This window comes from Salvelinus alpinus, chromosome 5 (genome assembly GCF_045679555.1).
Source record: "Salvelinus alpinus chromosome 5, SLU_Salpinus.1, whole genome shotgun sequence".
Taxonomy (NCBI): Eukaryota; Metazoa; Chordata; class Actinopteri; order Salmoniformes; family Salmonidae; genus Salvelinus; species Salvelinus alpinus.
Genome location: NC_092090.1, coordinates 24,147,896 through 24,172,629, shown reverse-complemented (window position 1 = coordinate 24,172,629; position 24,734 = coordinate 24,147,896). Strand labels below are relative to the sequence as shown.

Genomic DNA, 24,734 nt, shown 5'->3' with positions numbered 1-24,734 from the left:
GCAGCTGTTAAAGCTGGGATCTACCAGTCAGCTCTCCTCTGGTGACTGGAATGTGTCTCCACCAATGTCGTGTGTGTTACGGATGTGGTTCTGTGAACTTCACTCTTGTGAGCCTGAGGCCTGAAGACTTCTGTTAGCTGCCAATGCTATAACCTGACGACTTAGCTTCCTGAGCTAATGCCATGGCTTTAGCTCAGCGGACTAGCTTAGTCTACTGGAAGGCTGAAGACCCGGGATCAAACTCAGTCAGTAACACAGTGTGTCTGTGTTTTTGATGTCTTTGATCAGCTGACAGGCTCTTTCCACAGGGCAGGGCTGGGATCTGAAAGCATTCCTGTCATGTTGTGATTGGTCACAGAATCATGTGGACTGGGTTTGGGACGTTATGAATGTGCAGCAGTATTGATCATGTTAGATGGTGAAATGATATCCAACCAACCATGGAGATACAACAGCCTCACTGTACTGATCTGATACACCAGCAGGTTCTCTCTGCAGTAGACATTGAGCCTGGGGACAGTACTGATCTGATACACCAGCAGGTTCTCTCTGCAGTAGACATTGAGCCTGGGGACAGTACTGATCTGATACACCAGCAGGTTCTCTCTGCAGTAGACATTGAGCCTGGGGACAGTACTGATCTGATACACCAGCAGGTTCTCTCTGCAGTAGACATTGAGCCTGGGGACAGTACTGATCTGATACACCAGCAGGTTCTCTCTGCAGTAGACATTGAGCCTGGGACAGTACAGTACTGATCTGATACACCAGCAGGTTCTCTCTGCAGTAGACATTGAGCCTGGGGACAGTACAGTACTGATCTGATACACCAGCAGGTTCTCTCTGCAGTAGACATTGAGCCTGGGGACAGTACTGATCTGATACACCAGCAGGTTCTCTCTGCAGTAGACATTGAGCCTGGGGACAGTACTGATCTGATACACCAGCAGGTTCTCTCTGCAGTAGACATTGAGCCTGGGGACAGTACTGTACTGATGTAGGCCTGATGTAGCTTTCTGACTTGGAGAATACATTCTGTAGTATGTATGTATGTCATGTATAACCTTTCTCTCCCTTCTCACTCTCCTTCTTTCTCCTCTCCTCTCTCTCAGTTTGCTCGGGTGTGGATCCCTGATGCAGATGAGGTGTGGAAGTCAGCAGAGCTCACTAAGAACTACAAACATGGAGATTCCACCCTACACCTCACACTGGAGGATGGAATGGTGAGTACTGGAGGAGAGGAGGAGTAGGGGGGTGTAAGGGTTGGGTGGTTGCATAACATCCTCTCATTTGTCATGAGATGCACAGTACACACACACACACACACACACACACACACACACACACACAGCGAATCTATCTCATTATTGGTTATTGGAGTAGTTGTAAAGGGCTGTTGTCTTCACACTGCAATATATCACCATACATATCATAAAACATGTCCAAATGTCTATGTAAACTAAGTCAACCAAGGCCAATAAACCTTTCAGAAACCTGCCCCATTTGGTGGCATATTTTGATACATGCGTGAGGCTTATGTTCACCGACTGTCTGTTTTTTATGTCACTGAGTTACATAAAACCAGGTCCCTACTCAGCACACACACCACAGGAGGCTGGTGAGGGGGGGACGAATTACAATAATGGCTGGAATGGACTAAATGAAATGGTATAAAACACAATGAAACCATGTTTGATACCGTTCCATTTATTCTGTTCCAGCCATTACTATGAGCCCGTACTCCCCAATTAAGGTGCCACCAGCCGCCTGTGATACACACATACAGTGGGGCAAAAAAGTATTTAGTCAGCCACCAATTGTGCAAGTTCTCCCACTTAAAAAGATGAGAGAGGCCTGTAATTTTCATCATAGGTACACTTCAACTATGACAGACAAAATGAGAAAAAGAAATCCAGAAAATCACATTGTAGGATTTTTAATGAATTTATTTGCAAATTATGGTGGAAAATAAGTATTTGGTCAATAACAAAAGTTTATCTCAATACTTTGTTATATACCCTTTGTTGGCAATGACAGAGGTGAAACGTTTTCTGTAAGTCTTCACAAGGTTTTCACACACTGTTGCTGGTATTTTGGCCCATTCCTCCATGCAGATCTCCTCTAGAGCAGTGATGTTTTGGGGCTGTTGCTGGGCAACACGGACTTTCAACTCCCTCCAAAGATTTTCTATGGGGTTGAGATCTGGAGACTGGCTAGGCCACTCCAGGACCTTGAAATGCTTCTTACGAAGCCACTCCTTCGTTGCCCGGGCGGTGTGTTTGGGATCATTGTCATGTTGAAAGACCCAGCCACGTTTCATCTTCAATGCCCTTGCTGATGGAAGGAGGTTTTCACTCAAAATCTCACGATACATGGCCCCATTCATTCTTTCCTTTACACGGATCAGTCGTCCTGGTCCCTTTGCAGAAAAACAGCCCCAAAGCATGATGTTTCCACCCCCATGCTTCACAGTAGGTATGGTGTTCTTTGGATGCAACTCAGCATTCTTTGTCCTCCAAACACGACGAGTTGAGTTTACCAAAAAGTTATATTTTGGTTTCATCTGACCATATGACATTCTCCCAATCTTCTTTTGGATCATCCAAATGCTCTCTAGCAAACTTCAGACTGGCCTGGACATGTACTGGCTTAAGCAGGGGGACACGTCTGGCACTGCAGGATTTGAGTCCCTGGCGGCGTAGTGTGTTACTGATGGTAGGCTTTGTTACTTTGGTCCCAGCTCTCTGCAGGTCATTCACTAGGTCCCCCCGTGTGGTTCTGGGATTTTTGCTCACCGTTCTTGTGATCATTTTGACCCCACGGGGTGAGATCTTGCGTGGAGCCCCAGATCGAGGGAGATTATCAGTGGTCTTGTATGTCTTCCATTTCCTAATAATTGCTCCCACAGTTGATTTCTTCAAACCAAGCTGCTTACCTATTGCAGATTCAGTCTTCCCAGCCTGGTGCAGGTGTACAATTTTGTTTCTGGTGTCCTGTGACAGCTCTTTGGTCTTGGCCATAGTGGAGTTTGGAGTGTGACTGTTTGAGGTTGTGGACAGGTGTCTTTTATACTGATAACAAGTTCAAACAGGTGCCATTAATACAGGTAACGAGTGGAGAACAGAGGAGCCTCTTAAAGAAGGTCTGTGAGAGCCAGAAATCTTGCTTGTTTGTAGGTGACCAAATACTTATTTTCCACCATAATTTGCAAATAAATTCATAAAAAATCCTACAATGTGATTCATAGTTGAAGTGTACCTATGATGAAAATTACAGGCCTCTCTCATCTTTTTAAGTGGGAGAACTTGCACAATTGGTGGCTGACTAAATACTTTTTTGCCCCACTGTATATTGTGTGTGATAACTTCTCTGTTTAATCTGTGTTGTCCAGGACATTGAGCACAAGCTGGATGATAAGACAAAGAACCTTCCTCACCTGCGGAACCCTGACATCCTGGTGGGGGAGAATGACCTCACAGCTCTTAGCTACCTGCACGAGCCAGCCGTCCTGCACAACCTTAAAGTCCGCTTCACCGACTCCAAACTCATCTACACATACTGTGGTATGCCCACACAGACACACAAGTGTCACACACACACACACACACACACACACACACACACACACACACACACACACACACACACACACACACACACACACACACACACACACACACACACACACACACACACACACACACACACACCAACTCCTCTCCTCTCTTCCTGTAGGTATTGTGCTGGTGGCCATTAATCCCTATGAGAACCTTCCCATCTACGGTAGTGACATCATCAATGCGTACAGCGGCCAGAACATGGGAGACATGGACCCTCACATCTTCGCTGTGGCTGAGGAGGCTTACAAACAGATGGCCAGGTGGGTGTGTGTGTGCGTGTTACCTGCTCAAGGTAGTGTATACACAGATTTCCCATGTTTCAAACGATGTCAGACGGACAGTTTTGAGACCTTCCAATGGAAGCATAGAACAGTGTGTGTATTTACTGTCTTGTTATTTATTTAACCTTTATTTAACTTGACAAGTCAGTTAAGAACAAATTCTTATTTACAATGATGGCCTACCAAAAGGCAAAAGGCCTCCTGCGGGGACGGGGGCTGGGATTTAAAAAATCAAAATCAAATATATATAGAAATATAGGACAAAACCAACATCATGATGAGACAACACTACATAAAGAGAGACCTAAGACGACAACATAGTGTTAGGTTCTAATTATCAGAGTAAGAACGCGACGGACACTGAAAGCTTAAACCAAGTTTTTTTGCCCATTGGGTCAATACAGCTGCATCAGACAAAGACATGGTTCCACCAGTGGTGATATATATTACAATTTGGGGTGGAATCTCCTGTTTCTCTCTAAACATTACGTCTCTGTTGCTAGGCAGAAAATTAAGTGACGTGGGCAATAAACTGTTTCTTCTCCCTTAACGTAACCTGACCTGACTTTGACCCCTTCCTCACTAATCCACAGCTCTCCAACCTTATCAGTGCCTGCCACGTGATAGTCTTCCCTGCCCTCAGTACATTCCAACCTTATCAGTGCCTGCCACGTGATAGTCTTCCCTGCCCTCAGTACATTCCAACCTTATCAGTGCCTGCCACGTGATAGTCTTCCCTGCCCTCAGTACATTCCAACCTTATCAGTGCCTGCCACGTGATGGTCTTCCCTGCCCTCAGTACATTCCAACCTTATCAGTGCCTGCCACGTGATGGTCGTCCCTGCCCTCAGTACATTCCAACCTTATCAGTGCCTGCCACGTGATAGTCTTCCCTGCCCTCAGTACATTCCAACCTTATCAGTGCCTGCCACGTGATAGTCTTCCCTGCCCTCAGTACATTCCAAGCTTATCAGTGCCTGTCACGTGATAGTCTTCCCTGCCCTCAGTACATTCCAACCTTATCAGTGCCTGCCATGTGATAGTCTTCCCTGCCCTCAGTACATTCCAACCTTATCAGTGCCTGCCACGTGATAGTCTTCCCTGCCCTCAGTACATTCCAACCTTATCAGTGCCTGCCACGTGATGGTCTTCCCTGCCCTCAGTACATTCCAACCTTATCAGTGCCTGCCACGTGATGGTCTTCCCTGCCCTCAGTACATTCCAACCTTATCAGTGCCTGCCATGTGATAGTCTTCCCTGCCCTCAGTACATTCCAACCTTATCAGTGCCTGCCACATGTGATAGTCTTCCCTGCCCTCAGTACATTCCAACCTTATCAGTGCCTGCCATGTGATAGTCTTCCCTGCCCTCAGTACATTCCAACCTTATCAGTGCCTGCCACGTGATGGTCTTCCCTGCCCTCAGTACATTCCAACCTTATCAGTGCCTGCCATGTGATAGTCTTCCCTGCCCTCAGTACATTCCAACCTTATCAGTGCCTGCCACGTGATGGTCTTCCCTGCCCTCAGTACATTCCAACCTTATCAGTGCCTGCCACGTGATAGTCTTCCCTGCCCCCAGTACATTCCAACCTTATCAGTGCCTGCCATGTGATAGTCTTCCCTGCCCCCAGTACATTCCAACCTTATCAGTGCCTGCCACGTGATAGTCTTCCCTGCCCCCAGTACATTCCAACCTTATCAGTGCCTGCCATGTGATAGTCTTCCCTGCCCTCAGTACATTCCAACCTTATCAGTGCCTGCCATGTGATAGTCTTCCCTGCCCTCAGTACATTCCAAGCTTAATTGCATCCACCATATACATTCTACATTCCCCTCTGCCCCTTTAATCAATAAGTATATTTCATGATTTCATAAGTCAAGAAGTCAGAACCCAACAATAGCAAGGCAGCAACACATGACAACACAGCATGTTAGCAACACAACATGGTAGTAGCACAAAACATGGTACAAACATTATTGGGCACAGACAACAGCACAAAGGGCAAGAAGGTAGAGACAACAATACATCACGTAAAGCAGCCACAACTGTCAGTAAGAGTGTCCATGACTCAGTCTTTGAATGAAGAAATTGAGATAAAACTGTCCAGTTTGAGTGTTTGTTGCAGCTCGTTCCAGTCGCTAGCAGCAGTGAACTGAAAAGAGGAGTGACCCAGGGATGTTTGCATTTTGGGGACCTTTAACAGAATGTGACTGGCAGAACGGGTGTTGTATGTGGAGGAGGAGGGCTGCAGTAGATATCTCAGATAGGGGGGAGTGAGGCCTAAGAGGGTTTTATAAATCAGCATCAACCAGTGGGTCTTGCGACGGGTATACAGAGATCAAATCAAATCAACGTTTATTTGTCACATGCGCCGAATACAACAGGTGTAGACCTTCCAGCGAAATGCTTACTTACCAATAGTGCAAAAAAGGTATTAGGTAAACAATAGGTCAGTAAAGAAATAAAACAACAGTAAAAAGACAGGCTATATACAGTAGCGAGGCTATAAAAGTAGAGAGGCTACATACAGACACCAGTTAGTCAGGCTGATTGAGGTAGTATGTACATGTAGGTATGGTTAAAGTGGCTATGCATATATGATGAACAGAGAGTAGCAGTAGTGTAAAAGAGGGGTTGGTGGGTGGTGCGTGGCAGGACACAATGCAGATCGCCCGGTAAGCCAATATGCGGGAGCACTGGTTGGTCAGGCCAATTGAGGTAGTATGTACATGAATGTATAGTTAAAGTGACTATGCATATATGATAAGCAGAGAGTAGCAGCAGCGTAAAAAGAGTGGTTGGGGGGGGAACACAATGCAAATAGTCCGGGTAGCCATTTGATTACCTGTTGAGGAGTCTTATGGCTTGGGGGTAAAAACTGTTGAGAAACCTTTTTGTCCTTGTTACGAGAATTATGTTCTCAATGTTCATAAACTGAACTTCAATTAACTACTCAGTCTGCAACCCAGGATTTGTAAGATACTGGTTGAATGAAACAGACAGAGGCCCCAGCTATGATAGTCTAAAATGTTTATTCACGGGCGCGCTGGTTAGTTGTACAAAACCATTCATTTTATACTAGCTCCTTACACACATACTCTTGCACACAAACATTAGGTATCCTACGCACATACTTTCACACACAAACATTAGGTATCCTACGCACACACTGTCCCACTACCCAGCCGACAAAGATTAGGGACCGTGAGAAGCACTCCCTGTCCTTTCCCCAGTCTCTCAGTGGCCCCTAGCCAAGGTCGGCACCGAATCTTGCTCAGACAGTCTGTGTTTAAGATTCTTTAGAGACATATCGTACAGATATATTGTTTTACCCTAATTCTGACTAAAACTACACACATCATTTATTATAATTTTACTGACTAAGACTACACATCGTTAATAATAATTTGATTCTAATGTATTTCACTGATTCTAATCAATTACATACAATTATATAGTTTCGGGGTGGAATATTCTAATCATTCATTTAAACATATAAATTCCATCCACAGTCCTAGACCTGGCACTCCGGTACCGCTTGCCATGCGGTAGTAGAGATAACAGTCTATGACTGGGGTGGCTTTGACAATTCTTAGGGCCTTCCTCTGACACCGCCTGATATAGAGGTCCTGGATGGTAGGCAGCTTAGCCCCAGTGATGTACTGGGCCGTACGCACTACCCTCTGTAGTGCCTTGCGGTCAGAGGCCGAGCAATTGCCCTCCCAGGCAGTGATGCAACCAGTCAGGATGCTCTCGATGTTGCAGCTGTAGAACCTTTTGAGGATCTCAGGACCCATGGCAAATCTTTTTAGTTTCCTGAGGGGTAATAGGCTTTGTCGTGCCCTCTTCACGACCGTCTTGGTGTGTTTGGACCATTCTAGTTTGTTGGTGATGTGGACACCAAGGAACTTGAAGCTCTCAACCTGCTCCACTACAGCCCTGTCGATGAGAATGGGGGCGTGCTCGTTCCTGTAGTCCACAATCATCTCCTTAGTCTTGGTTACATTGAGGGATAGGTTGTTATTCTGGCACCACCCAGCCAGGTCTCTGACCTCCTCCCTATAGACTGTCTCGTCGTTGACAGTGATCAGGCCTACCACTGTTGTGTCGTCTGCAAACTTAATGATGGTGTTGGAGTCGTGCCTGACCATGCAGTCGTGGGTGAACAGGGAGTACAGGAGGGGACTGAGCACGCACCACTGGGGGGCTCCAGTATTGAGGATCAGCGTGGCTCATGTGTTGCTACCTACCTTGCATCATCTGTGGATCTGTTTGGGCGGTATGCAAATTGGAGTGGGTCTAGGGTTTCTGGGATAATGGTGTTGATGTGAGCCATTACCAACCTTTCAAAGCACTTCATGGCTACGGATGTGAGTGCTACGGGCCTGTAGTCATTTAGGCAGGTTGCCTTTGTGTTCTTGGTCGCAGGGACTATGGTGGTCTGCTTGAAGCATGTTGGTATTACAGACTCAATCAGGGACATGTTGAAAATGTCAGTGAAGACACCTGCCAGTTGGTCAGTACATGCCCGGAGCACACGTCCTGGTAATCCGTCTGGCCCCGCAGCCTTGTGTATGTTGACCTGTTTAAAGGTCTTACTCATGTCGGCTACGGGGAGTGTGATCATACAGTCATCCGGAACAGCTGATGCTCTCATACATGCCTCAGTGTTGCTTGCCTCGAAGCGAGCATAGAAGTGATTTAGCTCGTCTGGTAGACCCGTGTCACTGGGCAGCTCGCGGCTGTGCTTCCCTTTGTAGTCTCTAATAGTTTGCAAGCCCTGCCACATTAGATGAGCGTCGGAGCCGGTGTAGTATGATTCAATCTTAGCCCTGTATTGATGCTTTGCCTGTTTGATGGTTCGTCGCAGGGCATAGCAGGATTTCTTGTAAGCTTCCGGGTTAGAGTCCCGCACCTTGAAAGCGGCAGCTCTACCCTTTAGCTCAGTGCGAATGTTGCCTGTAATCCATGGCTTCTGGTTGGGGTATGTACGTACAGTCACTGTGGGGACGACGTCCTCGATGCACTTATTGATAAAGCCAGTGACTGATGTGGTGTATTCCTGAATGCCATCGGAAGAATCCCGGAACATGTTCCAGTCTGTACTAGCAAAACAGTCCTGTAGTTTAGCATCTGCTTCATCTGACCACTTTTTTTATAGACCGAGTCACTGGTGCTTCCTGCTTTAATTTTTGCTTGTAAGCAGGAATCAGGAGGATAGAGTTGTGGTCGGATTTACCAAATGGAGGGCGAGGGAGAGCTTTGTACTCTGTGTGTGGAGTACAGGTGATCTATAATTTTTTTCCCTCTGGTTGCACATTTAACATGTTGATGGAAATTTGGTAGAATTGATTTTAGTTTCCCTGCATTAAAGTCTCTGGCCACTAGGAGCGCCACCTCTGGGTGAGTGGTTTCCTGTTTGCTTATTTCCTTATACAGCTCACTGAGTGTGGTCTTAGTGCCAGCATCTGTCTGTGGTGGTAAATAAACAGCCATGAAAGTATAGCTGAAAACTCTCTAGGCAAGTAGTGTGGCCTGCAATTTATCACAATATACTCTACTTCAGGCGAGCAAAATCTAGAGACTTCCTTAGATTTCGTGCACCAGCTGTTGTTTACAAATATGCACAGACCGCCCCCCTCGTCTTACCGGAGTGTGCTGTTCTATCTTGCTGGTGCAGTGCTAGCTGAATATCCATGTCGTCATTCAGCCACGATTCCGTGAAACATAGGATATTACAGTTTTTGATGTCCCATTGGTTGGATATTCGTGATCGTACCTCGTCTAATTTATTGCCTAATGATTGCACGTTGGCGAGTAATATTGACGGTAACGGCAGCTTTCCCACTCACATCCTGCTGGTCCTCACGAGGCTCCCTGCTCTGTCCTCTATACCTGCGGGTCCTCACGAGGCTCCCTGCTCTGTCCTCTATACCTGCGGGTCCTCACGAGGTTCCCTGCTCTGTCCTCTATACCTGCGGGTCCTCACGAGGCTCCCTGCTCTGTCCTCTATACCTGCGGGTCCTCACGAGGCTCCCTGCTCTGTCCTCTATACCTGCGGGTCCTCACGAGGTTCCCTGCTCTGTCCTCTATACCTGCGGGTCCTCACGAGGTTCCCTGCTCTGTCCTCTATACCTGCTGGTCCTCACGAGGCTCCCTGCTCTGTCCTCTATACCTGCGGGTCCTCACGAGGCTCCCTGCTCTGTCCTCTATACCTGCGGGTCCTCACGAGGCTCCCTGCTCTGTCCTCTATACCTGCGGGTCCTCACGAGGTTCCCTGCTCTGTCCTCTATACCTGCGGGTCCTCACGAGGTTCCCTGCTCTGTCCTCTATACCTGCGGGTCCTCACGAGGTTCCCTGCTCTGTCCTCTATACCTGCGGGTCCTCACGAGGTTCCCTGCTCTGTCCTCTATACCTGCGGGTCCTCACGAGGCTCCCTGCTCTGTCCTCTATACCTGCGGGTCCTCACGAGGTTCCCTGCTCTGTCCTCTATACCTGCGGGTCCTCACGAGGTTCCCTGCTCTGTCCTCTATACCTGCGGGTCCTCACGAGGTTCCCTGCTCTGTCCTCTATACCTGCGGGTCCTCACGAGGCTCCCTGCTCTGTCCTCTATACCTGCGGGTCCTCACGAGGTTCCCTGCTCTGTCCTCTATACCTGCGGGTCCTCACGAGGCTCCCTGCTCTGTCCTCTATACCTGCGGGTCCTCACGAGGTTCCCTGCTCTGTCCTCTATACCTGCGGGTCCTCACGAGGCTCCCTGTTCTGTCCTCTATACCTGCGGGTCCTCACGAGGTTCCCTGCTCTGTCCTCTATACCTGCGGGTCCTCACGAGGTTCCCTGCTCTGTCCTCTATACCTGCGGGTCCTCACGAGGTTCCCTGCTCTGTCCTCTATTCCTGCGGGTCCTCAGGAGGCTCCCTGCTCTGTCCTCTATACCTGCGGGTCCTCACGAGGTTCCCTGCTCTGTCCTCTATACCTGCGGGTCCTCACGAGGCTCCCTGCTCTGTCCTCTATACCTGCGGGTCCTCACGAGGTTCCCTGCTCTGTCCTCTATACCTGCGGGTCCTCACGAGGCTCCCTGCTCTGTCCTCTATACCTGCGGGTCCTCACGAGGTTCCCTGCTCTGTCCTCTATACCTGCGGGTCCTCACGAGGCTCCCTGCTCTGTCCTCTATACCTGCGGGTCCTCACGAGGTGCCCTGCTCTGTCCTCTATACCTGCGGGTCCTCACGAGGTTCCCTGCTCTGTCCTCTATACCTGCGGGTCCTCACGAGGTTCCCTGCTCAGTCCTCTATACCTGCGGGTCCTCACGAGGTTCCCTGCTCTGTCCTCTATACCTGCGGGTCCTCACGAGGTTCCCTGCTCTGTCCTCTATACCTGCGGGTCCTCACGAGGTTCCCTGCTCTGTCCTCTATACCTGCGGGTCCTCACGAGGTTCCCTGCTCTGTCCTCTATACCTGCGGGTCCTCACGAGGCTCCCTGCTCTGTCCTCTATACCTGCGGGTCCTCACGAGGTTCCCTGCTCTGTCCTCTATACCTGCGGGTCCTCACGAGGCTCCCTGCTCTGTCCTCTATACCTGCGGGTCCTCACGAGGTTCCCTGCTCTGTCCTCTATACCTGCGGGTCCTCACGAGGTTCCCTGCTCTGTCCTCTATACCTGCGGGTCCTCACGAGGTTCCCTGCTCTGTCCTCTATACCTGCGGGTCCTCACGAGGTTCCCTGCTCTGTCCTCTATACCTGCGGGTCCTCACGAGGCTCCCTGCTCTGTCCTCTATACCTGCGGGTCCTCACGAGGCTCCCTGCTCTGTCCTCTATACCTGCGGGTCCTCACGAGGCTCCCTGCTCTGTCCTCTATACCTGCGGGTCCTCACGAGGCTCCCTGCTCTGTCCTCTATACCTGCGGGTCCTCACGAGGTTCCCTGCTCTGTCCTCTATACCTGCGGGTCCTCACGAGGCTCCCTGCTCTGTCCTCTATACCTGCGGGTTCTCACGAGGTTCCCTGCTCTGTCCTCTATACCTGCGGGTCCTCACGAGGTTCCCTGCTCTGTCCTCTATACCTGCGGGTCCTCACGAGGCTCCCTGCTCTGTCCTCTATACCTGCGGGTCCTCACGAGGCTCCCTGCTCTGTCCTCTATACCTGCGGGTCCTCACGAGGTTCCCTGCTCTGTCCTCTATACCTGCGGGTCCTCACGAGGTTCCCTGCTCTGTCCTCTATACCTGCGGGTCCTCACGAGGCTCCCTTCTCTGTCCTCTATACCTGCGGGTCCTCACGAGGTTCCCTGCTCTGTCCTCTATACCTGCGGGTCCTCACGAGGTTCCCTGCTCTGTCCTCTATACCTGCGGGTCCTCACGAGGCTCCCTGCTCTGTCCTCTATACCTGCGGGTCCTCACGAGGCTCCCTGCTCTGTCCTCTATACCTGCGGGTCCTCACGAGGCTCCCTGCTCTGTCCTCTATACCTGCGGGTCCTCACGAGGTTCCCTGCTCTGTCCTCTATACCTGCGGGTCCTCACGAGGTTCCCTGCTCTGTCCTCTATACCTGCGGGTCCTCACGAGGTTCCCTGCTCTGTCCTCTATACCTGCGGGTCCTCACGAGGTTCCCTGCTCTGTCCTCTATACCTGCGGGTCCTCACGAGGCTCCCTGCTCTGTCCTCTATACCTGCGGGTCCTCACGAGGTTCCCTGCTCTGTCCTCTATACCTGCGGGTCCTCACGAGGTTCCCTGCTCTGTCCTCTATACCTGCGGGTCCTCACGAGGTTCCCTGCTCTGTCCTCTATACCTGCGGGTCCTCACGAGGCTCCCTGCTCTGTCCTCTATACCTGCGGGTCCTCACGAGGCTCCCTGCTCTGTCCTCTATACCTGCGGGTCCTCACGAGGTTCCCTGCTCTGTCCTCTATACCTGCGGGTCCTCACGAGGCTCCCTGCTCTGTCCTCTATACCTGCGGGTCCTCACGAGGTTCCCTGCTCTGTCCTCTATACCTGCGGGTCCTCACGAGGCTCCCTGTTCTGTCCTCTATACCTGCGGGTCCTCACGAGGTTCCCTGCTCTGTCCTCTATACCTGCGGGTCCCCACGAGGTTCCCTGCTCTGTCCTCTATACCTGCGGGTCCTCACGAGGTTCCCTGCTCTGTCCTCTATTCCTGCGGGTCCTCAGGAGGCTCCCTGCTCTGTCCTCTATACCTGCGGGTCCTCACGAGGTTCCCTGCTCTGTCCTCTATACCTGCGGGTCCTCACGAGGCTCCCTGCTCTGTCCTCTATACCTGCGGGTCCTCACGAGGCTCCCTGCTCTGTCCTCTATACCTGCGGGTCCTCACGAGGCTCCCTGCTCTGTCCTCTATACCTGCGGGTCCTCACGAGGTTCCCTGCTCTGTCCTCTATACCTGCGGGTCCTCACGAGGTTCCCTGCTCTGTCCTCTATACCTGCGGGTCCTCACGAGGCTCCCTTCTCTGTCCTCTATACCTGCGGGTCCTCACGAGGTTCCCTGCTCTGTCCTCTATACCTGCGGGTCCTCACGAGGTTCCCTGCTCTGTCCTCTATACCTGCGGGTCCTCACGAGGCTCCCTGCTCTGTCCTCTATACCTGCGGGTCCTCACGAGGCTCCCTGCTCTGTCCTCTATACCTGCGGGTCCTCACGAGGCTCCCTGCTCTGTCCTCTATACCTGCGGGTCCTCCTCTTGCAAATAACGGGGATGTCAGCCCTGTGGGGTGTTTGGAGAATGTCCTGTGCTTCCTGCTTGTTGAAGAAAAGATCTTTGTCTAATCCGAGGTGAGTGATCGCTGTCCTGATATCCAGAAGCTCTTTTCTGCCGTAAGATACGGTTGTAGAAACATTATGTACAAAATAAGTTACAAATAACGCAAAAACCCCCAAATAATAGCACAATTGGTTGGGTGCCCATAAAACTGCTGCCATTTCCTCCGGCGCCATTTTACTCAGTTTACAGATGACCAGTTTACAGAGGAGTATAGAGTGCAGTGATGTGTCCTGTAAGGAGCATTGGTGGCAAATCTGATGGCCGAATGGTAAAGAACATCTAGCCGCTCGAGAGCACCCTTACCTGCCGATCTATAAATTACGTCTCCGTAATCTAGCATGGGTAGGATGGTCATCTGAATCAGGGTTAGTTTGGCAGCTGGGGTGAAAGAGGAGCAATTACGATAGAGGAAACCAAGTCTAGATTTAACCTTAACCTGCAGCTTTCATATGTGCTCAGAGAAGGACAGTGTACCGTCTAGTCATACTCCCAAGTACTTGTATGAGGTGACTACCTCAAGCTCGAAACCCTCAGAGGTTTGTGTCTGTGTTACCTGTGTTTCAAGTGTCCCTCTGCTCCTGGCCCCTCCCTCTGCTCCTGGCCCCTCCCTCTGCTCCTGGCCCCTCCCTCTGCTCCTGGCCCCTCCCTCTGCTCCTGGCCCCTCCCTCCCTCTTTCTCTCTGTGTGTCTCTCTCTCTCTCTTTGTCTCTCTCTTCTCTCTACTCCAGGGGTGTTAAACTTATTTTAAACTTGTTGAAGGGATTTTTTAAATCTCTTCATCTCTCGCTCTCGCTCTCTCGCTCTCTCCTGCTCTGTTGGTCTCTCGCTCTCTCCTGCTCTGTTGGTCTCTCGCTCTCTCCTGCTCTGTTGGTCTCTCGCTCTCTCCTGCTTTGTTGGTCTCTCGCTCTCTCCTGCTCTGTTGGTCTCTAGATTCAAACTCGGTGTGCTTTCTCTCTGCAGGACCCAAGGAGTCAATGTCACATACACACACACACACCTGAACACTTAGTATGGCGTGGCATTGATCTTTCCTTTTGACGGAATGAGCACACAGAGCACTCTCTCACATACAGTGGGGAGAACAAGTATTTGATACACTGACAATTTTGCAGGTTTTCCTACTTACAAAGCATGTAGAGGTCTGTAATTTTTATCATAGGTACACTTCAACTGTGAGAGAAGGAATCTAAAACAAAAATCCAGAAAATCACATTGTATGATTTTTAATTAATTAATTTGCATTTTATTGCATGACATAAGTATTTGATACATCAGAAAAGCAGAACTGAATATTTGGTACAGAAACCTTAGTTTGCAATTACAGAGATCATACGTTTCCTGTAGTTCTTGACCAGGTTTGCACACACTGCAGCAGGGATTTTGGCCCACTCCTCCATACAGACCTTCTCCAGATCCTTCAGGTTTCGGGGCTGTCGCTGGGCAATACGGACTTTCAGCTCCCTCCAAAGATTTTCTATTGGGTTCAGGTCTGGAGACTGGCTAGGCCACTCCAGGACCTTGAGATGCTTCTTACGGAGCCACTTAGTTGCCCTGGCTGTGTGTTTCGGGTCGTTGTCATGCTGGAAGACCCAGCCACGACCCATCTTCAATGCTCTTACTGAGGGAAGGAGGTTGTTGGTCAAGATCTCGCGATACATGGCCCCATCCATCCTCCCTTCAATACGGTGCAGTCGTCCTGTCCCCTTTGCAGAAAAGCATCCCCAAAGAATGATGTTTCCACCTCCATGCTTCACGGTTGGGATGGTGTTCTTGGGGTTGTACTCATACTTCTTCTTCCTCCAAACACGGCGAGTGGAGTTAGACCAAAAAGCTCTATTTTTGTCTCATCAGACCACATGACCTTCTCCCATTCCTCCGCTGGATCATCCAGATGGTCATTGGCAAACTTCAGACGGGCCTGGACATGCGCTGGCTTGAGCAGGGGGACCTTGCGTGCGCTGCAGGATTTTAATCCATGACGGCGTAGTGTGTTACTAATTGTTTTCTTTGAGACTGTGGTCCCAGCTCTCTTCAGGTCATTGACCAGGTCCTGCCGTGTAGTTCTGGGCTGATCCCTCACATTCCTCATGATCATTGATGCCCCACGAGGTGAGATCTTGCATGGAGCCCCAGACCGAGGGTGATTGACCGTCATCTTGAACTTCTTCCATTTTCTAATAATTGTGCCAACAGTTGTTGCCTTCTCACCAAGCTGCTTGGCTATTGTCCTGTAGCCCATCCCAGCCTTGTACAGGTCTACAATTTATCCCTGATGTCCTTACACAGCTCTCTGGTCTTGGCCATTGTGGAGAGGTTGGAGTCTGTTTGATTGAGTGTGTGGACAGGTGTCTTTTATACAGGTAACGAGTTCAAACAGGTGCAGTTAATACAGGTAATGAGTGGAGAACAGGAGGGCTTCTTAAAGAAAAACTAACAGGTCTGTGAGAGCCGGAATTCTTACTGGTTGGTAGGTGATCAAATACTTATGTCATGCAATAAAATGCAAATTAATTACCTAAAAATCATACAATGTGATTTTCTGGATTTTTGTTTTAGATTCCGTCTCTCACAGTTGAAGTGTACCTATGATAAAAATGACAGACCTCTACATGCTTTGTAAGTAGGAAAACCTGCAAAATCGGCAGTGTATCAAATACTTGTTCTCCCCACTGTACATACACACGCAAAACACACCTATTTTATACACAGAGCACTCTCTCACATACATACACACGCAAAACACACCTATTTTATACACAGAGCACTCTCTCACATACATACACACGCAAAACACACCTATTTTATACACAGAGCACTCTCTCACATACATACACACGCAAAACGCACCTATTTTATACACAGAGCTTTTTCACACACACCTAGTGAACACACATTCACTCTCCTCCCTTCCCTCTCCCCATCTCCTCTATTTCTCTCCTCCCTTCCCTCTCCACATCTCCTCTATTTCTCTCCTCCCTTCCCTCTCCCCATCTCCTCTATTTCTCTCCTCCCTTCCCTCTCCTCTATTTCTCTCCTCCCTTCCCTCTCCTCTATTTCTCTCCTCCCTTCCCTCTCCTCTATTTCTCTCCTCCCTTCCCTCTCCTCTATTTCTCTCCTCCCTTCCCTCTCCCCATCTCCTCTATTTCTCTCCTCCCTTCCCTCTCCCCATCTCCTCTATTTCTCTCCTCCCTTCCCTCTCCCCATCTCCTCTATTTCTCTCCTCCCTTCCCTCTCCCCATCTCCTCTATTTCTCTCCTCCCTTCCTTCTCCCCATCTCCTCTATTTCTCTCCTCCCTTCCCTCTCCCCATCTCCTCTATTTCTCTCCTCCCTTCCCTTTCTCTCTCTCTCTCTCTCTCTCTCTCTCTCTCTCTCTCTCTGTCTCTCTGTCTCTCTGTCTCTCTGTCTCTCTGTCTCTCTGTCTCTGTGTGTGTGTGTAGCATAGTGACCTTTGGTCCCAGTTGTCATCTATACTGTACAGCATGTTGTCTGCTACAGTGACCTCACACACCATTTTGAGAACCATAATGGAACTAAGTAATGACTTTCTGTTTTTATCCTCTATGATTTTTTTTTTATGTGTGTATTGTTGTATTGGCATGACTGAGCCAAATAAGCTGCCACATGGCATACTTGCTTCCCTCACCGTCTCCGTCTTTCCTTCTCTCCTGTATTAGAGATGAGAGGAACCAGTCTATAATCGTAAGCGGTGAGTCAGGAGCAGGGAAGACTGTGTCAGCTAAATACGCCATGCGCTACTTTGCTACGGTCAGTGGAGCAGCCACAGAGGCCAACGTAGAGGAGAAGGTCCTCGCATCCAACCCCATCATGGAGGTATGACTCCTCTCCCTTCCCCTCGCCTCTCTTCTCCCTCTCCTCGCTCCAGTCCTCTGCAAAGCCTGCTTCATGGCGTGTTCATGTGGAGTCTGGGAGGGTTATTTATCTCCCCTGTGTCCATATGGCCTCTCCTCTATTTCTCTCCTCTCTTCCCTCTCCCCATCTCCTCTATTTCTCTCCTCTCTTCCCTCTCCCCCATCTCCTCTATTTCTCTCCTCTCTTCCCTCTCCTCTATTTCTCTCCTCCCTTCCCTCTCCTCTATTTCTCTCCTCCCTTCCCTCTCCCCATCTCCTCTATTTCTCTCCTCCCTTCCCTCTCCCCATCTCCTCTATTTCTCTCCTCCCTTCCCTCTCCCCATCTTCTCTATTTCTCTCCTCCCTTCCCTCTCCCCATCTCCTCTATTTCTCTCCTCCCTTCCCTCTCCCCATCTCCTCTATTTCTCTCCTCCCTTCCCTCTCCCCATCTTCTATATTTCTCTCCTCCCTTCCTTCTCCCCATCTTCTCTATTTCTCTCCTCCCTTCCCTCTCCCCATCTTCTCTATTTCTCTCCTCCCTTCCCTCTCCCCATCTTCTCTATTTCTCTCCTCCCTTCCCTCTCCCCATCTTCTCTATTTCTCTCCTCCCTTCCCTCTCCCCATCTTCTCTATTTCTCTCCTCCCTTCCCTCTCCCCATCTCCTCTATTTCTCTCCTTCCTTCCCTCTCCCCATCTCCTCTCTTTCTCTCCTCCCTTCCTTCTCCCCATCTCCTCTATTTCTCTCTTCCCTTCCCTTTCCCCATCTCCTCTATTTCTCTCCTCCCTTCCCTCTCCCCATCTCCTCTCTTCCCTCTCCCCATCTCCTCTATTTCTCTCCTCTCTTCCCTCTCCCCATCTCCTCTATTTCTCTCCTCTCTTCCCTCTCCCCATCTCCTCTATTTCTCTCCTCCCTTCCCTCTCCCCATCTCCTCTATTTCTCTCCTCCCTTCCCTCTCCCCATCTTCTCTATTTCTCTCCTCCCTTCCCTCTCCCCATCTTCTCTATTTCTCTCCTCCCTTCCCTCTCCCCATCTTCTCTATTTCTCTCCTCCCTTCCCTCTCCCCATCTTCTCTATTTCTCTCCTCCCTTCCCTCTCCCCATCTTCTCTATTTCTCTCCTTCCTTCCCTCTCCCCATCTCCTCTCTTTCTCTCCTCCCTTCCTTCTCCCCATCTCCTCTATTTCTCTCCTCCCTTCCCTCTCCCCATCTCCTCTATTTCTCTCTCCCCATCTCCTCTATTTCTCTCTCCCCATCTCCTCTATTTCTCTCCTCTCTTCCCTCTCCCCATCTCCTCTATTTCTCTCTTCCCTTCCCTTTCCCCATCTCCTCTATTTCTCTCCTCCCTTCCCTATCCCCATCTCCTCTCTTCCCTCTCCCCATCTCCTCTATTTCTCTCCTTTCTTCCCTCTCCCCATCTCCTCTATTTCTCTCCTCTCTTCCCTCTCCCCATCTCCTCTATTTCTCTCCTCTCTTCCCTCTCCCCATCTCCTCTATTTCTCTCTTCCCTTCCCTCTCCCCATCTCCTCTATTTCTCTCCTCTCTTCCCTCTCCCCATCTCCTCTATTTCTCTCCTCTCTTTCCTCTCCCCATCTCCTCTATTTCTCTCCTCTCTTCCCTCTCCCCATCTCCTCTATTTCTCTCCTCTCTTCCCTCTCCCCATCTCCTCTATTTCTCTCCTCTCTTCCCTCTCCCCATCTCCTCTATTTCTCTCCTCTCTTCCCTCTCCCCATCTCCTCTATTTCTCTCCCCTCTTCCCTCTCCCCCATCTCCTCTATTTCTCTCCTCTCTTCCCTCTCCCCCATCTCCTGTTTTTCTCTCCTCCCTTCCCTCTCCCCATCTCCTCTATTTCTCTCCTCCCTTCCCTCTATTTCTCTCCTCTATTTCTCTCCTCTCTTCCCTCTATTTCTCTCCTCTCCTCCCTTCCCTCTCCCCATCTCCTCTATTTCTCTCCTCTCTTCCCTTTCCCCATCTCCTCTATTTCTCTCATCCCTTCCCTCTCCCCCATCTCGTCTATTTCTCTCCTCCCTTCCTTCTCCCCCATCTCCTCTATTTCTCTCCTCTCCTCCCTCCCTCTCCCCCATCTCGTCTATTTCTCTCCTCCCTTCCCTCTATTTCTCTCCTCCCTTCCTTCTCCCCCATCTCGTCTATTTCTCTCCTCCCTTCCCTCTCCCCCATCTCCTATATTTCTCTCCTCTCCTCCCTTCCCTCTCCCCTTGGTATAAGGATGACATCACTCCTCTCACAGCCCTGTCAGCCAATCCGTGGCCAAGCCTTCTTCCTGCTGTGTGTGTGTGTGTGTGTGTTGATGTAAGGACACATTACCATACCTGCCTGTGCAGCTGAAAGCCTCCTTGTCTTTAAGGAACAGTGGTCGTGTGTTTTCTCTTAGCTCAGCTAGAGGAGAGTTTTCTCCTTACACACACTTTAACCCCTATATAGTCTCTGTCTGTCTCTCTGTCTCTCTGTCTCTCTGTCTCTCTGTCTCTGTGTCTGTCTCTCTGTCTGTCTCTCTGTCTCTCTGTCTCTGTCTGTCTGTCTGTCTGTCTGTCTGTCTGTCTGTCTGTCTGTCTGTCTGTCTCTCTGTCTCTGTGTCTCTGTGTCTGTCTGTGTCTGTGTCTGTCTGTCTGTCTGTCTGTCTGTCTGTCTGTCTGTCTGTCTGTCTGTCTGTCTGTCTGTCTCTGTCTCTGTCTCTGTCTCTGTCTCTCTGTCTGTCTCTCTCTCTCTGTCTGTCTCTCTGTCTCTGTCTCTGTCTGTCTGTCTGTCTGTCTGTCTGTCTGTCTGTCTGTCTGTCTGTCTGTCTGTCTGATTTCCACTGCAGTCAGTCAGTGGGTGATATTGGCTTTAACATGTTCAGTCCCTGTGCTGGCGTTGTGAGATCTGATTATCTGGGCAGCGCGACTGCAATAAAGACCTGAAACACCACCACTGACAACTGTACTGTGCTTTGACTGCAGGACTCTATTCCCCATGATGCACAGCAGCAGCACCACAGTATCTGTCTCCCCCTGTCCCTCCCCTCCCTGCTGGACAGTTTTAGTTCTACATCATCACATGGCCCAGCTAGCCTGCACACTGAATACTAATGTCAGACCACTGCCTTGTTGTAAAGGGGAGTGATATGCTGATGTTAATCTATATTTATCGCTCTCTCTCCCTCGTGTGTGTGTGTGTGTGTGTGTGTGTGTGTGTGTGTGTGTGTGTGTGTGTGTGTGTGTGTGTGTGTGTGTGTGTGTGTGTGTGTGTGTGTGTGTGTGTGTGTGTGTGTGTGTGTGTGTGTGTGTGTGTGTGTGTGTGTGTGTGTTCTCCAGGCGATAGGAAACGCTAAGACGACTCGTAACGACAACAGCAGTCGTTTCGGGAAGTACATTGAGATCGGCTTCGACAAACGCTACCGTATCATTGGAGCTAACATGAGGACATATCTACTGGAGAAGTCCAGAGTGGTGTTTCAGGTGATGCACCAACACACAGTGGGACCAGGGAAGTCTGGCGCTGTAGTCTGGGTCAGGGGTTATGGGTAGGACCTGCAGTTTTTTTGGTCAGGTCGTGTGGTCAGGAAAAGTCAATGACCTATCTATAGGTTATACTGGGATCCTCAACACTCCTCCTCTCTTTCCACAGCTCTGTGTGTAGTGTGGGATGAGAGACACTCCCCCTCTCTTTCCACAGCTCTGTGTGTAGTGTGGGATGAGAGACACTCCCCCTCTCTTTACACAGCTCTGTGTGTAGTGTGGGATGAGAGACACTCCCCATCTCTTTCCACAGCTCTGTGTGTAGTGTGGGATGGGAGACACTCCCCCTCTCTTTCCACAGCTCTGTGTGTAGTGTGGGATGAGAGACACTCCCCCTCTCTTTCCACAGCACTGTGTGTAGTGTGGGATGAGAGACACTCCCCCTCTCTTTCCACAGCTCTGTGTGTAGTGTGGGATGGGAGACACTCCCCCTCTCTTTCCACAGCTCTGTGTGTAGTGTGGGATGAGAGACACTCCCCCTCTCTTTCCACAGCTCTGTGTGTGGGATGAGAGCCACTCCCCCTCTCTTTCCACAGCTCTGTGTGTAGTGTGGGATGAGAGACACTCCCCCTCTCTTTCCACAACACTGTAGTGTGGGATGAGAGACACTCCCCCTCTCTTTCCACAACACTGTAGTGTGGGATGAGAGACACTCCCCCTCTCTTTCCACAGCTCTGTGTGTAGTGTGGGATGAGAGACACTCCCCCTCTCTTTCCACAACACTGTAGTGTGGGATGAGGGGCACTCCCCCTCTCTTTCCACAACACTGTAGTGTGGGATGAGAGACACTCCCCCTCTCTTTCCACAGCTCTGTGTGTAGTGTGGGATGGGAGACACTCCCCCTCTCTTTCCACAGCTCTGTGTGTAGTGTGGGATGGGAGACACTCCCCCTCTCTTTCCACAGCTCTGTGTGTAGTGTGGGATGAGAGACACTCCCCCTCTCTTTCCACAGCTCTGTGTGTAGTGTGGGATGGGAGACACTCCCCCTCTCTTTCCACAGCTCTGTGTGTAGTGTGGGATGAGAGACACTCCCCCTCTCTTTCCACAGCTCTGTGTGTAGTGTGGGATGGGAGACACTCCCCCTCTCTTTCCACAGCTCTGTGTGTGGGATGGGAGACACTCCCCCTCTCTTTCCACAGCTCTGTGTGTAGTGTGGGATGGGAGACACTCCCCCTCTCTTTCCACAGCACTGTGTGTAGTGTGGGATGCTATCCATACAGTGCTTGTGTGTGTGTGTGTGTGTGTGTGTGTGTGTGTGTGTGTGTGTGTGTGTGTGTGTGTGTGTGTGTGTGTGTGTGTGTGTGTGTGTGTGTGTGTGTGTGTGTGTGTGTGTGTGTGTGTGTGTGTGTGTGTGTGTGTGTGTGTGTGTGTGTGTGTGTGTGTGTGTGTGTGTGTGTGTGTAACCAGTGTAGGCAGTGAGTGTCTCTCTCAAGAAGTTCAACATTTAGCAGTGACTTCCTCCTCCACCCCAGTTCAGGAAAACACAGCCAGACCACACACCAGTCATCAGTTCACATTCCTTCTTTTTACCTGGCGGTCTCTCTCTACCTCTGCTCAGTCCACCTGTCTCCTTCTTTCTCACTCACTCACTCACTCACTCACTCACTCACTCACTCATATTCATATATATATGTCCTTCTGTCTGTGTCTTTCCTCCTCTTCTACCCAGGTCAGGAAAACACAGGAGACCAAACACATTCCTTTACTTCTGTTCTGTCCTTCCTTCCGTGTCCAGCTCATTGCTGATTGATAAGCGCCTATTGAATAGTCGTGCTTCCTTTTTCTATCTCTCTCTAGCTCTCGTTCTCTTTTCTCTCTAGCTCTCGTTCTCTTTTCTCTCTAGCTCTCTTTCTCTTTTCTCTCTAGCTCTCTTTCTCTTTTCTCTCTCGCTCTCGTTCTCCCGTTCTTTCTCTCTTTCTCTTTTTTCTCTGTGGATCTGATCCAGGTCACACTGATGAGACGAATCAGGAATGTGCACAACTTAGAAAGTGTGCACACACACAGACACACACACACACACACACACACACACACACACACACACACACACACACACACACACACACACACACACACACACACACACACACACACACACACACACACAGAGATACACACAGACGTATTGAGATAGTGGAGTACAGCATGTCTTCCCAGACTTGAGGAAGCTGCTGTGAGTCCTTACTGCAGCACACATTCCCCACATACCTTTCTGCAACAGCACCTGGGTGGGTGTGTCTTAGTCTGTGGTGGAAATGTTGCAACATTAAAACTACACCAGATTCTAAACAGCATGACAGTGTTCTCTTGTCTGTACACAACACTGGAATCTCCTGGCTGTATAGAACATACACTAGCTGAAACTGCCTGACTCTGTCTCTCTGTCTGTCTCTGTCTCTGTCTCTGTCTGTGCAGGCGGACGAGGAGAGGAACTATCATATCTTCTACCAGCTGTGTGCGTCCTCCCATCTACCAGAGTTCAAGAATCTGAAGCTAGGTAAGACACAAACAAACACTCTCCATTGGATGGTTGGACGCTTCCTAAGCTATTTGTTCATTGATTAGCCTGACAACCCATCCACATGCATGGCTCCCGCCAAACAAAACGCCCACTAGTGTTTCTTCTCCACCACGAGTCTGGATTTGCTTTCCTCCCTCAATACATAGAATGTGAACACATTCTAACCGTTCTGATTGGTCCCGGAAACCAATGGGTTGAGCCCAGCATTCATGAATCACGTCATTGGCTTTGATACGATCCAATCGGTGATGAATTTGTTTTGTACAATGCCCCTCATTTTGAAGTCAGCACAAGCGACTTCTGGGATGGCAGTTTCAGACTGAATGGCATTGAGGTGTATACCACCTCAGTCATTGGCTTCATCAATAAGTGCATCGATGACGTCGTCCCTACAGTGACCCCACAGTGTCCCCGCAGTGACCCCTGGTTGACTGTGTGATAGTGCTCTCGGTGCCGATGTGAGCAAGACCTTTAAACTGGTCAACATTCGCAAAGCCGTGGGGCCAGATGGATTACCAGGACGTGTACTCAAAGCATGCGCGGACCAACTGGCAAGTGTCTTCACTGACATTTTCAACCTCTCCCTGACCGAGTCTGTAATACGTACATATCCCAACCAGAAGCCTTGGATTACAGGCAACATCCACATCGAGCTAAAGGCTAGAGCTGCTGTTTTCAAGAAGCGGGACACTAATCCGGGCGCATATAAGAAATCCCGCTATGCCCTCAGACGAACCATCAGACAAGCAAAGCATCAATACAGGATTAAGATTGAATTCTACTACACCAGCTCTGACGCTCGTCGGATGTGGCAAGGCTTGAGAACTATTACGGACTACAAAGGGAAACCCAGACGCGAGCCTACCAGACGAGCTAAATGCCTTTTTATGCTCGCTTCGAGGCAAGCAACACTGAAACATGCACGAGAACACCAGATGTTCTGGTTGACTGTGTGATAGTGCTCTCGGTGCCGATGTGAGCAAGACCTTTAAACTGGTCAACATTCGCAAAGCCGTGGGGCCAGATGGATTACCAGGACGTGTACTCAAAGCATGCGCGGACCAACTGGCAAGTGTCTTCACTGACATTTTCAACCTCTCCCTGACCGAGTCTGTAATACCTACATGTTTCAAACAGACCACCACAGTCCCTGTGCCCAGGAAGCGAAGGTAACCTGCCTAAATGATTACCGCCCCGTA

General features: G+C 49.9%; 1 protein-coding gene across 6 annotated transcripts in view; it reads left to right on the top strand.

Moving 5' to 3' along the window:
- The window catches only part of myo5aa (myosin VAa), a 107,412-nt gene that overhangs the window by 24,435 nt on the left and 58,243 nt on the right, over positions 1-24,734 (top strand). For all 6 annotated transcript variants that reach the window (XM_071401068.1, XM_071401073.1, XM_071401071.1 and 3 more), the window contains exons 2-7: positions 1,113-1,223; positions 3,392-3,563; positions 3,736-3,880; positions 17,330-17,486; positions 20,811-20,954; positions 23,430-23,511. In XM_071401068.1, coding sequence (XP_071257169.1) covers positions 1,113-1,223; positions 3,392-3,563; positions 3,736-3,880; positions 17,330-17,486; positions 20,811-20,954; positions 23,430-23,511 — 811 coding nt within the window. The remainder of the gene's footprint in view (positions 1-1,112; positions 1,224-3,391; positions 3,564-3,735; positions 3,881-17,329; positions 17,487-20,810; positions 20,955-23,429; positions 23,512-24,734) is intronic.